This window comes from Dendrobates tinctorius, unplaced genomic scaffold (genome assembly GCF_039654945.1).
Source record: "Dendrobates tinctorius isolate UK_male_01 unplaced genomic scaffold, ASM3965494v1 ptg000028l, whole genome shotgun sequence".
NCBI lineage: Eukaryota > Metazoa > Chordata > Amphibia > Anura > Dendrobatidae > Dendrobates > Dendrobates tinctorius.
In genome coordinates, this window is record NW_027361696.1 from 21,639,593 (window position 1) to 21,655,932 (window position 16,340).

Sequence of the window (16,340 nt, forward strand, 5' to 3'; positions counted from 1 at the left end):
GACCCCAAAAGTTGTTGTGCAATTTTTCCTGAGTACGCTGATACCCCATATGTGGGGGTAAACCACTGTTTGGGCACACGTAGGGGCTCGGAATGGAGGGAGCACTGTTTGACTTTTTAAACGCAAAATTGGCTGGAATAAATGGTGTCGCCATGTCGCGTTTGGAGACCCCCTGATGTGCCTAAACAGTGGAAACCCCTCAATTCTAACTCCAACCCTAACCCCAACACACCCCTAACACTAATCACAACCCTAATCATAACCATAACCCCAACACACCACTAACCCTAATCCCAACTCTAACCCTAACTGCAAGCCTAACCCTAATCCCAACCCCAACCCACCCCTATCCCTAATCTTAACCCTAATTCCAACCCTAACCCTAATCCCAACCCTAATTCCAGCCCTAACCCTAATTCCAGCCCTAACCCTAATTCCAACCCTAACCCTCTTTCCAACCCTAACCCTAATGGAAAAATAAAAATATTTTCTTTATTTTATTATATGTCCCTACCTATGGGGGTGATAAAGGGGGGGTTTATTTACTTTTTTTTTTATTTTGATCACTGTGAGAGTTTCTCACAGTGATCAAAATGAATGAATCTGCAGCCGGTGCACTGCGCATGCGCCCGCTATTTTCCAAGATGATGGCGCCCATGACGCAGGACACCGGGACAGCCAGAGGGACAGGAGGTACCGGGGCCGATTGTAATGCTGCTATTGCAGCATCGGCCATGGACCGATTGTAATGTTTCACCAAATTTAATTGGTGAAATATTATAATCGTACTGCGCGTGCGCCCGCCATTTTCAAAGATGGCGGCGCCCATGCAGGAGGGACGGCAGGACACCGGGAGCCGGAGCAGGACGTGACAGGTACCGGGGAGGGTGAGGGGGGGGATCGGACTGCGGGGGGGATCGGAGGGAAGGGGAGGGGGGGCAGATCGTGACAGCAGCGGCCCATCACTGCTGTCAGTCCGTGGCGGGGGCCGATCGCCCCCGCCAGCCGGTGTGGGGGGGTTAAATTAGTGTCTCCAGCCATGTCCGATGCTACTGCAGCATCGGCCATGGCTGGATTGTAATATTTCATCAAATTTCATTGATGAAATATTATTATCGCTCTGATTGGCTGCTTCACTTTCAACAGCCAATCAGAGCGATCGTAGCCACGTGGGGGCTAAGCCACCCCCCCTGTGGTGAAGCATAAAGGGTCCTTTGTGTGCGGGTGACCTTTCATTGACCCCGGTCACCCGACCCGCAGGAGCGCTATTTATAGCATGACGCCTACGGGGGGCGTCATGGGTCGTTTGGGCACGACTTTTCATGACGCCTACGTAGGTGTCATGGGTCAGGAAGGGGTTAAGGACCCCACTGATCGAGCCAATCTCTCTATGAGCCTATCAGTTTTTGAGGCATCAGGGTCAGTGCTCGCCCCCTCATTTGCAGTGACGTGGGTAGCCAAGGCCATGATGTCATAGTCAGAATCATTGAATAGGGCCTTGCAGGATAGAGACCTGCCGGAAGAGGTGTCAGAGGTCGCAACTCAGATTGCTATGGCTGGAGACTACTTGATCAATGCTTCCTTGGTTGCGGCCAATTGTGCAGCATCTGCAGCCGCTAACGCGGTAGCCATTAGGAGAGCCCTTTGGTTAAGATCTTGGCGAGCCGATTCTATCTCTAAGAAGTCTTTGACTTCCTTGCCCTATCAGGGAGGCCGCCTGTTCGGGGAGAAGTTGGATCAGCTCATCTCCGACGCAACAGGGGGAAAAAGCAGCTTCCTCCCGCAGCAGAAAGTTAAACATCCTTTTCGCCAGGCCCCGACACGGTTTCGGGCCTTTGGCAACACTGGATGGTCGACGGCCGCCAGTTCGGCCAGCCCAAGTCGCTCCAACCAAGATAGGGAGCGACAGGTCCCATATAGACCCAATCCATTGGGGAGGATGCGCGCACGCCAGCCCAGGCCGAGAGGAACCAGGCCTCAGAAATCCTCAGCCAATTGACTCTGAGCACGTTGTAGGTGACATCAGCAGGGTGGGCGGCCGCCTGCCTTTCTTTCGCCATGTCTGGGTCGACATAGCACACAACTCATGGGTGGCGGAACTGGTGTCTTCGGAGTACAAGATAGAGTTTATCAGGTACCCCCCAAGATGGTTTTTTCTGTCCCGACTTCCCAAGGTAAAGTCCCGGGCAAAGGCATTGCTAGGGGTCATCGATTCACTCCTGTACAACGGGGTTATAGTTCCCGTACCAGAGCACGAGAGGGCTCAGGGTTTTTATTCCAACCTGTTCGCAGTCCCCAAAAAGGACGGGATGGTCAGGCCGGTTTTGGACCTGAAGCTCCTGAACAGATTCATCAGGGTCAAACATTTCAGGATGGAGTCTCTCCGTTCAGTTATCTCGGCCATGGTGCAGGGAGAGTACTTAGCCTCGGTCGACATCCAGGATGCCTACCTACACGTCCCCATTTTCCCGCCGCATCAAAGGTTCCTTCGATTCGTCATCAATGGCCAACACTTCCAGTTTGCAGCGCTGCCCTTCGGGCTAGCCACCGCCCCCAGAGTGTTCACGAAGGTAATGGCAGTCGTGATGGCCGTCTTACACTCTTGGGGCATACTTGCCCTACTTAGACGACCTCTTGGTGAAGGGCCCCTCATTTCGGGCATGCGAGGAGAACGTCGGCATTACGCTGGATACGCTCTCCCGCTTAGGGTGGTTGGTCAACAGGAAAAAGTCATCCCTCGTCCCAGCCCAGAGGATTTCTTTTCTAGGGATGATCTTCGACACCTCCCGAGGGTCGGTAATTCTCCCTCAAGACAAAGCCCTAGCGCTCCAGCAAGGAGTCCAGAAGCTTCAGCAGCCAGTCCCTCACACCATTCGCTTTGGGATGAGGATACTAGGGAAGATGGTGGCAGCAATAGAAGCAATTCCGTTTGCCCAGTTTAATCTTCGCCCTCTACAGCACGCCCTCTTGGCAGCTTGGGACAGGAACCCGTTTTCGCTCGATCAGCAGTGCCGGCTGTCCTGTCAGGTCAGGCTGTCACTGGGGTGGTGGACGGTCAGATCCTCCCTTCTTCAGGGGAAACCTTTTCCCCCAGAGCATTGGCTAGTGGTCACGACCGATGCCAGCCTCCTGGGCTGGGGAGCAGTTTTTCGCCACCACACGGCTCAGGGCCAATGGTCACAACAGGAGGCACGCCTCCCGATTAACTTGTTGGAAATACGAGCGGTCCGGCGGGCGCTGCAACACTTTCTGCACATCCTAGCAGGACAGCCCATTCGGATTCAGTCAGACAACGCCACGGCGGTGGCTTATGTAAATCATCAAGGGGGCACGCGCAGCAGGGCAGCCATGCGCGAGATAGGATACGAGCTTCAGTGGGACGAAAAGAACCAGTCAGTATTATCCGCAGTCCACATCCCAGGTGTAGAAAATTGGGCAGCAGACTTCCTCAGCCGGCAGGAGGTCGTGGCGGGGGAATGGGCCCTGCACCACGAGGTCTTCCAGCAGATTTGCCAACGATGGGGAACTCCGGACGTGGATCTGATGGCATCCAGAAGGAACGCCAAGGTGCCCATGTACACGTCGCTTGGTCAATGGATCCGCGAGCGTTCGATGTGGATGTGTTGGTTCTACCATGGAGCCAGTTTCGCCTTCCATATTTCCCCAGTTGCCATTACTTCCAAGGGTCGTCAGGAAGATTCAAATGGAAGGGGTTCCAGCGAATCTGCTGGCATCAGACTGGCCCCGGCGGGCGTGGCACGCAGATCTTGTGCAGCTGCTCACCGACGTCCCATGGCGACTGCCAGAACGCCCAGATCTTCCACCCGAACTTAGGGGCCCTGTGTTTGACGGCATGGCCGTTGAATCTTGGATTCTAACACAGGCGGTGGTTCGAGTGTGAAGTTGTCGCTACAATGATTATCGCCTGGAAATCTACCTCGGCGAGAATCTACCATCACACCTGGAAGATTTTCTTTGCCTGGTGCCATGAGCGAGGGGTTTTCGCCCCTTACATTCTCTATTCCCAACATCTTGGCTTTTCTCCAATCAGGACTAGACGCGGGACTAGCCCCGAGCTCCCTAAGGAGACAGATTTCGGCGTTGTTCGTTCTTTTCCAGCGGAAGATTGCTACTAATAGGCAGGTGAAGACTTTCATCCAGGGAGTCTCTCATTTAGTACCTCCCTATAAGGCGCCAGTGGGCACCTGGGACCTTAACCTGGTCCTGAGTGTCCTGCAAGAAGCTCCTTTTTGAGCCGCTACAGGATATTTCTTTATAATTCTTCTCTTGGAAGGTGGTGTTTTTGGTAGCCATTACCTCCGTTAGGCGAGTGTCGGAGTTGGCGGCGCTGTCTTGCCGAGCACCTTTTCTAGCTTTCCAGACGGATGAGGTGGTGCTTAGACCAGCTCCCCCCTTTCTTCCAAAGGTGGTGTCCTCCTTCCACATCAATGAGGATATTGTCTTGCCCTCGTTCTGTCCGGCACCGGTGCATCGCGTGGAAAAAGCTCTTCACACGTTAGACCTGGTGAGAGCACTCAGGAGGTACGTGTCGCGGACGGCACCCTTCCGACAGACGGATATGCTGTTCGTGCTCCCCGAAGGGCGCAGGAAGGGACTCGCAGTCTCTAAAGCGACCATAGCCAGATGGATCCGTTTAACTATTCAGGATGCCTATCACATCAGAGGGGCGCCGATTCCATCAGGGATCAGGGCGCACTCTACTCGGGCAATGGGCGCCTCTTGGGCGCTTCGGCACCAGGCCTCGGCGGAACAGGTATGCAAAGCAGCGACCTGGTCCAGCCTGCTCACATTTGCCAAACATTGCAATATCCATACTCAGGCCTCGGCGGATGCAAGCCTGGGTAGAAGGATTCTCCAAGCAGCGGTAGCGCACCTTTAAACAAGAGGTGCATGTAGCTTGGATCGGTGAGTCAATCTCCCACCCAGGGACTGCTTTAGGACGTCCCACAGTATCTGTGTCCCCCAATGAGACGGAGGAGAAACATGGATTTTTGTGAGTACTCACCGTAAAATCCTTTTCTCCGAGACGCTCATTGGGGGACACAGCACCCACCCTATTAGCCAAGTTGGCTCTTGTTTATTTAATTAATATGTATTTCTTTGTGAATGTCAGGGTGGTTTTCTTTGCCAGACATATTGTTTTCTGCATTAAGGCTGATTATGTTCTCCTACTGCTTTTACACTAAACTAGTTTCCGCCCGCAATCAGGGCGAGGATGTATGCGGCAGGGGAGGAGCTAACCTTGTGTTGTTTGCCTAGTGTCAGCCTCCAGATGGCGGTAGCATACACCCACAGTATCTGTGTCCCCCAATGAGTGTCTCGGAGAAAAGGATTTTACGGTGAGTACTCACAAAAATCCATGTTTTTGAATTTACCAAATAGCTACAATGAAACAAAGAGTGAAAAATTTAAAGGGGTCTGAATACTTTCCGTACCCACTGTATATACACCATGTTCAAAATTATTATGCAAATTAGTTTTAAGTGTCAGCATTTTTTTTTTTTTTTGTTTAATGAAACCCATTGATGGTATGGTGTCTCAGGGTTCTTTGGATCACTGAAATCAATCTCAGATACCTGTGATAATTAGTTTGCCATGTGAAAAACTTGTGACATAATTCCCAAGAAGACTCATGGCTGTACTAGCTCAAAAGGGTGCTTCTACTCAATACTGAGCAATGGGTCTGAATACTTATGACTAGAGTTGAGCGAAACAGGTCGGCCAGATTCATAAGTCGCCGTCTTATGGCAAAGACGGGTTTCGCCGATTGAAACCAGACCACAGTGTGAAGTCGGCCATGCGGTCAGCAAAACGAGCGCCAAAGTCGGATTTCCCAGAATACTTTCACGTGATCTTTTTCAGCCACTGAGCAAGGACGTACACTGTGGGCAACCAGATGGAGAGAGAGAGAGGGAGAGAGAGAGTGAGTTTTCGCGCACTTTAAAAAAGCGATCCGGCATGTAGGTGTGTTTACTGTCTCCACTCCCTGCCGACTTTGCTTCCCCATTGACATGCATTGGGTTTCGTGTTTCAGTCAGACCTCCGACTTTTGAGAAGGCTGGGTTTCATGAAACCCGACTCGAACCTAAAAAAAGGCAAAGTCGCTCATCTCTACTTATGACCATGTGATATTTTAGTCTTTCTTTTTTTAATAAATTTGCAAACATTTCTTCATTTGTTTTTTTTTCAGTCAAGAAGGGGTGCAGAGTGTTCATTAATGAGAAAAAAAATGAACTTTTTTGAATTTACCAAATGGCTGCAATGAAGCAAAGAGTGAAAAATTTAAAGGGGTCTGAAGACTTTCTGTAGCCACTGTATATAACTACTATAATACTGCCCCTTTGTACAAGAATATAACTACTATAATACTGTCCCTATGTACAAGAATATAACTACTATAATACTGCCCCTATGTACAAGAATATAACTACTATAGTACTGCTCCTATGTACAAGAATAGAACTACTATAATACTGCTCCCTATGTACAAGAATAGAACTACTATAATACTGTCCCTTTTGTACAAGAATACAACTACTATAATACTGTCCCTTATGTACAAGAATACAACTACTATAATACTGCTCCTGTGTACAAGAATATAACTACAATACTGCTCCTACATACAAGAATATAACTACTATAATACTGTCCCCTATGTACAAGAATATAACTACTATAATACTGCTCCCATGTACAAGAATATAACTGCTATAATATTGCTCCTATGTACAAGAATATAACTACTATAATACTGCCCCTATGTACAAGAATATAACTACTATAATACTGCTCCTATGTACAAGAATAAAACTGCTATAATACTGCTCCTATGTACAAGAATATAACTGCTATAATACTGTCCCCTATGTACAAGAATATAACTGCTATAACACTGCCCCCTATGTACAAGAATATAACTGCTATAATACTGTCCCCTATGTACAAGAATATAAACTACTATAATACTGCTCCCTATGTACAAGAATATAACTACTATAATACTGTCCCCTATGTACAAGAATATAACTACTATAATACTGCCCGTATGTACAAGAATATTACTATTATACTGCCCCCTATGTACAAGAATATAACTGCTATAATACTGTCCCCTATGTACAAGAATATAACTACTATAATACTGTCCCCTATGTACAAGAATATAACTACTATAATACTGCCCCTATGTACAAGAATATACTATAATACTTCCCCCTATGTACAGGAATATAACTACTATAATACTGCTCCTATGTACAAGAATATAACTGCTATAATACTGTCCCCTATGTACAAGAATATAACTACTATAATACTGCTCCTATGTACAAGAATATAACTACTATAATACTGCTCCTATGTACAAGAATATAACTACTATAATACTGCCCGTATGTACAAGAATATTACTATTATAATGCCCCCTATGTACAAGAATATAACTGCTATAATACTGTCCCCTATGTACAAGAATATAACTACTATAATACTGCCCCTATGTACAAGAATATAACTGCTATAATACTGTCCCCTATGTACAAAAATAGAACTACTGTAATACTGCTACTTTTATAGGAAAGGTCCACGTAGCAGGAAGAAATCCGGCGGTGGTAGCAGCTGGAGAACATTTTTTGCTATAGGAAAACATTCATCACAGCAGAAGAAATCTCGATCTGGTGGTCTCCGGGAAACTAAGGCCCACCAAAGAGGTGATGTATAGTATTATCATTACTATTGTGTTTGTTGCCGGCTCCTCTTTGTATTGCATTTCTTGCTGAATGTTTCTTTACTCCTTTCTCTGTTTCTCTCCCTGCAGTATTGGAAACGGTGACGCTGCGTTCTGCTAAGAGCGAGGAGTCGTTGTGTTCTCACACCAGTGGGACTGGTAAATCTTCTATTTATCTGTGACTCCAGAGCTGTGACTCGATCACCTTACTTATTGTTGTGGTTGGTGCATGTCTATATTTTGGGGGGGGTTGTGCTTCCCTCTGCTGTGATGGGCAGGAAATAATTCCCGGGGAGTCCAGCAGGGGGAGATCCTTTCACGTCTGAGAATTTATAAAGGACCAGTCTGTGATTTTCAGCATGGTGGAGGAGCACGGTGAGGGGGGGGGGCTATTAATGGCATCGTAGGATAACTGAATTTATAAATTTCTGAAAATGGTGCAATATCTGAGCGTTTCTCCAGACATTATATTTGGGTAACTGCGCTGTTTTTCTCCTCGCGGTTGTACGATGACTCTCGTTCCTTTTCAGGATTTCATCGGACCTCGTGTCTCCGTCGCCCACGTTCAACCAGTGATGGCCTCAGCACCCGGCTGCCTCATTGCCGCTCAGCAGAAAGCCTGGCACAGTCGTCTCCTTCTCCCCCCGGGGTGCCGTCGCCTCCTCCTACAGCAGGGCGTCCCCAGTCGGCATGGATTGAGGAGGACCTGGACCTGTCGCCGCCACTCCCGGAGATGGACGGTCTTGGCTTTGACCCTTTATCTTTCCGTATGTCTTTTTCTGACCATGAAGAAGTGAAGTCTCCTACAATAGTCAGAGCAGAAGTGACCAGCCAAGGCCATTCCCTACCACGCCGCCTCAGCCTGTCACCCACCGGTGGCTGCTCCCCATCTCCGTCACACAGCCCCCCGGAGCGTTTGGTCACAGATAAGGGGAACCAGGGACCCCGCAGTCTGTCTCCTCCACCTCAGATGCTGAACATGCTGCTTCAATCTTGTCAGTTGCGACTTGGTGAGACCTGCTCGAAGGAGGTGAAGGGAAAAACTACTGGAGCGCCCAACCAGGAAGACCCCCCAAAAGGTAAGTAACCATGTCGGTCTGCTCACGCTGACAACCACCTTCAATTATATGGCTATTGTCAGCCTTAATGGTAGTGATCCACCCCAGCACTACCGTCATAAATCGAATCCCCTACACCTCTACCAATGCATCTCTGGTGGTCCCCTGCACCTCTACCACTGCATCTCTGGTGGTCCCCTGCACCTCCAGCACTACAGCTCTGGTGGTCCCGTGCACCTCCAGCATTACAGCTCTGGTGGTCCCGTGCACCTCCAGCATTGCAGCTCTGGTGGTCCCGTGCACCTCCAGCACCGCAGCTCTGGTGGTCCCGTGCACCTCCAGCACCGCAGCTCTGGTGGTCCCATGCACCTCCAGCACCGCAGCTCTAGTGATCCCCTGCACCTCCAGCACCGCAGCTTTGGTGATCCCCTGCCCCTCAGCACCGCAGCTCTGGTGATCCCCTGCACCTCCAGCACCACAGCTCTGGTGATCCCCTTCACCTCCAGCACCGCAGCTCTAGTTGTCCCCTACAACGCACTTCTGGTAGTCCCCTGCACCTCCAGCACCGCCGCTCTGGTGATCCCCTTGTACCTCCAGCACCACAGCTTTGGTGATCCCCTTGCACCTCCAGCACCGGAGCTCTGGTGATCCCCTTGCACTTCCAGCACCGCAGCTCTAGTGGTCCCCTACAACGCACCTCTGGTAATCCCCTGCACCTCCAGCACCGCAGCTCTGGTGATCCCCTTGTATCTCCAGCACCGCAACTCTGGTGGTCCCCTGCACCTCCAGCACCGCTGGTCTGCTGGTCCTCCACCGTCCCTGCAGAGATGATGTCACTTTTATAGTTTATGGGACCTCTGCAGCCAATCACTGGCCAATATGAAAAGCAGGATACTGTTTAGATCAATAATTGGCTGCAGCGGTCCTGTGAATCATGTACAGCATGTGACTAGCTGCAGGATGGCGGAGGCCACCGTAGTGATGGGAGGGGAGAATCTGAAGATGATTTCTCTTTATTTTAGTATGGTCTCATATTTGCTGCTCAAAAGAAACATTTTACAAAATCCTGAAAATTCCCTATTAAAAGAAAACTGTGCCGTGTCTGATGCTCCGGTCCCTGCCAAAGCTGCAGTCAGAATGCTGCCAGCACTGAACCCTCCGTCTGTGACTGCAGCTCTGGCTGTGACTGGAGCATCACACGTCCATACACTGTGAATACAGTGAGGATTTAGCCACATACTGAACACGTACCTGTGTTTTAACCCCTTTCTCATAGGAGTGACGCTCTCTCAACAGCAATCCGCTCCCCCTCCAACAATGTCCGTTATGCGACAGCTCCCCCCTCCGCCACCGCCCAAGGATCCTGCTCGGGTTATGGCTTTGAAATTGGCAGAGAGCGCCCAGCGAGCCCTTCAGTCTTCAGTATCCACCGGGACTGTCCCAGCAAAATCATCGCAGAGATCGGGGCCCCCGCACCCCGCAACCTCGGTGTTCAGACGTTCCCTGTCCATGGAGTGCAGTGAGAGCTCCGCACCAAGGGAGGGTCCCCTGTACTCAGAGCTGCGGCCCCCCGTAATGTGCCCCAGTGAGAAGATCGCATCCCAGTATCGGCCACCAAGACACCAGATGCACAGTACAATGGTGAGGAGGCTCAAAGGCATGCTAAATATTACATAATACTATCGAATGGCCCATATCTGCACAGACCAGTGATGCTGCTCTTCCAAGACCAGTATACGGTGGCAGCGATCTTTACAGACCAGTTTAAGGTGGCGCAGGACATCACAGACAAGTATAGGGTGGCGCAGGGCATCACAGACCAGTATAGGATGGCACAAGACATCACAGACCAGTATAGGGTGGCACCAATATTTACAGACCAGTATAGGGTGGCGCAGGACATCACAGACCAGTATAGGTTGGCACCGATCTTTACAGACCAGTAAAGGGTGGCGCAGGACATCACAGACCAGTATATGATGGCACCGATCTTTACAGACCAGTATAGGGTGGCGCAGAACATCACAGACTAGTATAGGTTGGCACCGATCTTTGCAGACCAGTATAGGGTGGCGCAGGACATCACAGACCAGTATAGGGTAGCGCAGGACATCACAGACCAGTATAGGGTGGCGCAGGTCGTCATAGACCAGTTTAGGATGGCAGAAGACATCACAGACCATTATAGGGTGTTACCGATCTTTACAGACCAGTATAGGATGGCAGAAGACATCACAGACCAGTATAGGGTGGCACCGATCTTTACAGACCAGTATAGGGTGGTGCAGGTCATCATAAACCAGTATAGGGTGGCACAGTTCATTAGAGACCAGTATAGGGTGGCTTAGGACATCAGAGACTAGTATAGGGTGGCTTAGGACATCAGAAACCAGTTTAGGGTGGCGCAGGATATCACAGACCTGTATAGGTGGCGCAGGCTATTAGAGACCAGTGTAGGTTTTGCAGGACATCACAGACCAGCGTATGGCTGGAAACTATCAGTATCTGAAGGTATGGACTGTATGTAGTAACAGATGATTATAAGGGGCAGAGTTCCTCGTGGGCAGTGTACGGTGGCAGAGGTCGTCGTGGGTAGTGTACGGTGGCAGAGGTCATCGTGGGCAGTGTTCGTCGTGGGCTGCGTACAGCAGCAGAGGCCACCATGAGCTTACTTGGCGGCACTCGCTTACTTCTCTTTTTTACATCTTTGCTTTGGCAGGCAGCCGGATCCACTCCGCTAGATCTCCGAAAAATGACCCCAGCTGCCGGCCCCCCTCCTCGAGCGCCTCGTCTGCATACGAGGTCTGGCAGCCTTCCGGCCCCTCCAAGCCTTTTTCCTCCACGCACACGTCCACCCCCATACAGATTCCCAGAGGAAGGACCACGGATGCCTCCACATCGCAATGCTCCTCCTTGGCCAGAGCCCGAGGGCCTCTATTATGAGATTTTGGGAGACCCTCCTCATATGGCACCACTCAATGCTTCATATGGATTAATCCAGTCTCCTTGGCCCTATATGGCATCCCCTCCATCTCACCCTCATGCTGTACACCCACCTGGTTGGTATGGGCGCCCTCCAGCTGAGCCAGAGCTTCTGAGTTACCAGCGTTGGGATAGGACGCCTCCTGCACATTTGCGTCCGTATGTTGTGGGCGGAAGCGTCCCGTACTCGTATATGGGGACCACAGACAGTAGAGGTCAGTCTATCACTTCACGACTTCAACAAGGGAGAAGGGAGGAACCAATTTATGTCAATCTGCCCCCAAAAGCTGATTTGGGGGGTCATTTCCAAGGCAATCGAGACTCCACAGATCCAAAACCAGACCTGCCACATAAACATCCTCGTGGCCCACCCCCAAGTATCACAAGGCATGAAAGTTTTGGAGACCCTCAAGCTGCAAAAAAACAACACAACCCCCAACCGCTAAGAAGGGAGGGATCACTTAGCTTTTTTCGCCCACCTCCACTTCCTCACACCGGGATGTGGGGCACACAACCGAAATACCAAGAGGGTAGAGACCCTCCAATTATCACCTATGAGAATCCTGGAGGAGGGGGCCAGAGAATGGGCTTTGTGGCTCCGCATTGTATGATGTCAGAAGGAGGGACTCTGTATGGAAACCTGGAGCAAAGAGGACCCCCTCACAGGTCGGCCGCCCCTGCAGGATTCATGGGATCACCCTGGACGGTTCACACAGAGGGACAAACGCGGAGTTACTGCTGAGAGGGGAAAAACCATCTTCTTGTAGGTTTCACTTATTTTGAATCACCTATTTGATAGTTGGTCTCTGCCAAGCCACACCCACGAGGAGCCAGAAAACAAGCAGCTCATCTGCTGGAATTTGTAACCTGTTTTGTACAGTGATCTTTTATGGGTATACAGGAGCAATTTCATCTTAATTTACAAAAAGGAAAACTACTTATCCCGCCCCACATTAACACTTAGTGTAGGTGTGTATATATATATATATATATATATATATATATATACACACACACACACACACACACACACACACACACACACACACACATACTATGTTGCAAACACCAATGCAGTCCATGGATTGCACTGCTATGCAGAGGTTAATGATAATTGATGACCTATCCCAGCGGACAGATCCCCCTACAATTATTCATGTCCATGTCTGCTCTGAAATAGGCAGTAAGTGGGTCTGAAAGCAAATTAAGACTTGGATTATGCCCAGTATTAAATCACCATCACAGGCTGTGATTATTTTTTCCATTCATCGGTAATTGCACTCGTTTTATTCTCCTCTTCCTTCTGCTGCACAGGGGCTATATAATGTGTGCCGATGTCATCATACTTGTATATGATGTCACTGTGTATCCTGCAATCTACCCTTACCCTGATCGGTACCTTTTCTACCTATCCCCCATATATTGGCTTGTGCCTTAAATTCCCGCTAGAAACTTGGAACTTAAAAAAAAATCATCCATGTAGAATTTTTATTTATTTATTACACAAAAATCTAATTAGATTTTTCAAATATTTTTTAAAAATGTCAATTCTTTATGATCATTTTTCCAGCACTAAAAATTCAACTTTTCCATTTTTTTTTCTTTTGCTTCGTGTTATTCAATCACACTTTTTGGTACCAAATTCTTCATAATGGCGCATGTGGAGCAATGAATTTTGCACAAAAATCAAAAATGGTCTAAGATTTTTTTTTTTTCTGTATTTTACAGTATTTGTAAATAACCTTGTTACATTGTCTAACTGAAGCCCCGCCCCTGAGGAAACACCAGCCTTTCCTCCGAGGAAACAATGCAACTTAATCCGAAATTGAAATTACAGAGCCCTCTTTTTTTTTTTCTACTTTTTTTTGCACCTTATTAGAGCAATTGTCCTTTTAAAAAGCCACAAGAAAAAAAGATTGGCAGATGTTGTACTCTAGAAGTTTAATTGCGCCAAAGTTTGAGACTTTTCAAAAAGTTGCACATGATGAGTTGGGCTAAAACAAAAACTGGTGACTTTAATAAAAAAAAAAAAAAAAATTGGAACCAAAAAAGTGCAAGTTTATAAAATAAGGCGCAATCTTAAATGTAGGATTACACGGCGACTTTGGCCACAGCAGCCGAAATTTGCTTGGTGCTTCTGCTATATCACGGCTCTATAGAACTAAGTGGGGTCACAATGCAACACCTGTGTTACTGCGACAAGCAAGAAAATCCAGCCGACTGATCTTCGCATCGCGGTGGTGTACGTGTCGCAGTGCTACCCCATTTACGGCTGCACCTGAGCGATCATAGTTCACGCGAGATGCCTTGTAGCCGTAGCCTAAAAGTCACCACACCATTAGAACTATTTTAACGCCAGATAAAAAATGCAGCGTCAATGAAGAATCAGGGTCCTGGGGTTTTTATTTAGTTTTTTTTTTTAAACACAATTTTGATGGATTAAAAAAAATACCTTAAAGTTAATTTATCAAAATTGCAATTTGAGTTTAAAAAAAAAAAAAAAATTTGTCTAAAGAAAAAAAAAAACATTGCTTCCTTTAACCAGTCCCCCTAAAGAAAACAGTGATATGGAAAGTAGTAACCTTCTATGCCGGATATTCAATTTTTTTTTTTTAACCTTTAGCATTCATGAAAATGTGGATTTGCTTTGCACCGAGGCATTCTTACAGGAGGGCGGTGCGACGTGTGGAATTGATCAGCTCCGGCTGCGGATTGTATTTGTCTCGGTGAACGTTAATGCAGAGCTGAAGAGCTAATCGGCATCCACTTAGGAGGCTGGTAATGAAGGTTAATGACTATTACCCTCATGTAAAAACTCATTATTTGCAGAGTGCTCTGCTCACTAAAAGGCCCCCCGCCGTCTCCCAAAAGGCGCTGTGACTCTCAGCCTGGAGGAACGACCGATCATTTCTGTGGACAGTAACAAGTTTTTATTTGTACAGCTTTATGGGGCGAGAAAACTTATCAAATACCTCCAATTAAAATAGCTTTTTTTATTGAAGATTTTTTTTAGGTGTTGCCATATAAAATCAGAAACAAATTGCACCTTGTGCACCCGCAGAGTTTCTCATGATCTCCTCGCATCTTCGGAGTGTCTTTTTTTTTTTTTTATGTGGTCACTAGGGGCGCCACTCCATTGCCTCCTGCCATTAAATCAGGTTTCCATCCAAGACCAAACTGTTTTAAGTTGTAAGAGAAGCGCACGAGCCGTCCTCAAAGAAATCCAAAAATTAAGTAAAATGCTAAATATTTCTAAAACGATGGAGGCCGAATTATTTTCTCCCTTTCATGATGACTTTTTGCAGTGATTACGGCTTTTCTGGGTGTAAATACATTTTGTGTAATTGCTTCTTCTGGCAGCGGAACGCTGTTGTCTCCGCTAATGAGGGAGAGGTGACTGGTGGATACTGTGAACCGCGATTAATGGTCTATGTAATAAGGAGGGAGGGGAGAGCCGAGATCCTCCGAAACCAGCCGCCTCCCGACAATACAAATCTTGGCACTTATTTTTATTCTTTGTACTTTTATTTCTTGATCATTCTAATTTTTTTTATCTTTTTAAAGTCATATTTACTCTTTGATACTAATTTTATTTTTTGGGTGCCTACATTTTTTTTGGTTTAAATTATAATTATTATTTGTCTTTGCAAGACATTATCCTCCAACCTTGTAGATATCACCTGCGGCCGCTAATGATTATTTAAAAATTCTAATTTTATTGTTTTTTTTTTATTTCTGTTGTGACTTTTGTACATGAACACTTTGCGTTTTCTCACTCTGTAAAGATTTATACAAACTGTTGTTTGTGTTTTGTTTTGTTTATTTATCTGCAGTGACCTCTGGGTTCTGAAACACATTAGTGTATTTTATATGTAAATAACCTTGTTATATGGTGTAACTGAAGCCCCGCCCCTGAGGAAGCACCATGTGATAAAGCCCCTCCTCTGAGGAAAAGTCACAATCAAACTTAACCCGAAATTGAAGTTACAGAACCCTCATCGGCCACTATATACCAAACAAACCACAAAGAGGAGGAATCCTGACTGTTGTGCCTCACCCATCCATGTATCTTTATTAACCCCTACTCTGCCAGTAAATAGAAATGAGTGTCCCCACTCCCTTACATCCACTGGTTTATAACCCCATTCAATCATGGTTTTGTGACAATGAAGGCGGTCGATCAAAAGGGAATCACAAATCGCCATGTTGGTTGTTACCTAGATTTCATAGGTAGCCGCCATCTTGGCTGACCTTTGGATTGTCACATACCCAGATCTACTTAGGGCTATGCGGCCGTGGGCTTCCCATGCCACCTGCACTGTATATTGTGTCTTATATGTATATAATATCTGCTCATTGTGGGGGGAAGGGGCCGATTTTAGGGGATATTTATAATTCTTTCTGGGGGTGACTGCGGGGAATGATTAATACGCACTGTGGTAACACTCGTCCCTTGTATAACTGAATAAATCCATGTTCTGCAAAGATTTCACGTCTCCTTTTCATTATTTTCGATACGTAAAACCAAAAATGGTGAAATTTACCCCAAG

The 16,340-nt window shown here is 47.5% G+C and overlaps 1 protein-coding gene across 3 annotated transcripts in view; it reads left to right on the forward strand.

Moving 5' to 3' along the window:
* The window catches only part of ARHGAP33 (Rho GTPase activating protein 33), a 125,782-nt gene extending 109,505 nt beyond the window's left edge, over positions 1-16,277 (forward strand). For all 3 annotated transcript variants that reach the window (XM_073570423.1, XM_073570424.1, XM_073570422.1), the window contains 5 exons: positions 7,600-7,733; positions 7,841-7,909; positions 8,281-8,829; positions 10,085-10,449; positions 11,528-16,277. In XM_073570423.1, coding sequence (XP_073426524.1) covers positions 7,600-7,733; positions 7,841-7,909; positions 8,281-8,829; positions 10,085-10,449; positions 11,528-12,532 — 2,122 coding nt within the window. In that variant the 3' untranslated portion in view covers positions 12,533-16,277. The remainder of the gene's footprint in view (positions 1-7,599; positions 7,734-7,840; positions 7,910-8,280; positions 8,830-10,084; positions 10,450-11,527) is intronic.
* Positions 16,278-16,340: the final 63 nt, after the last annotated feature.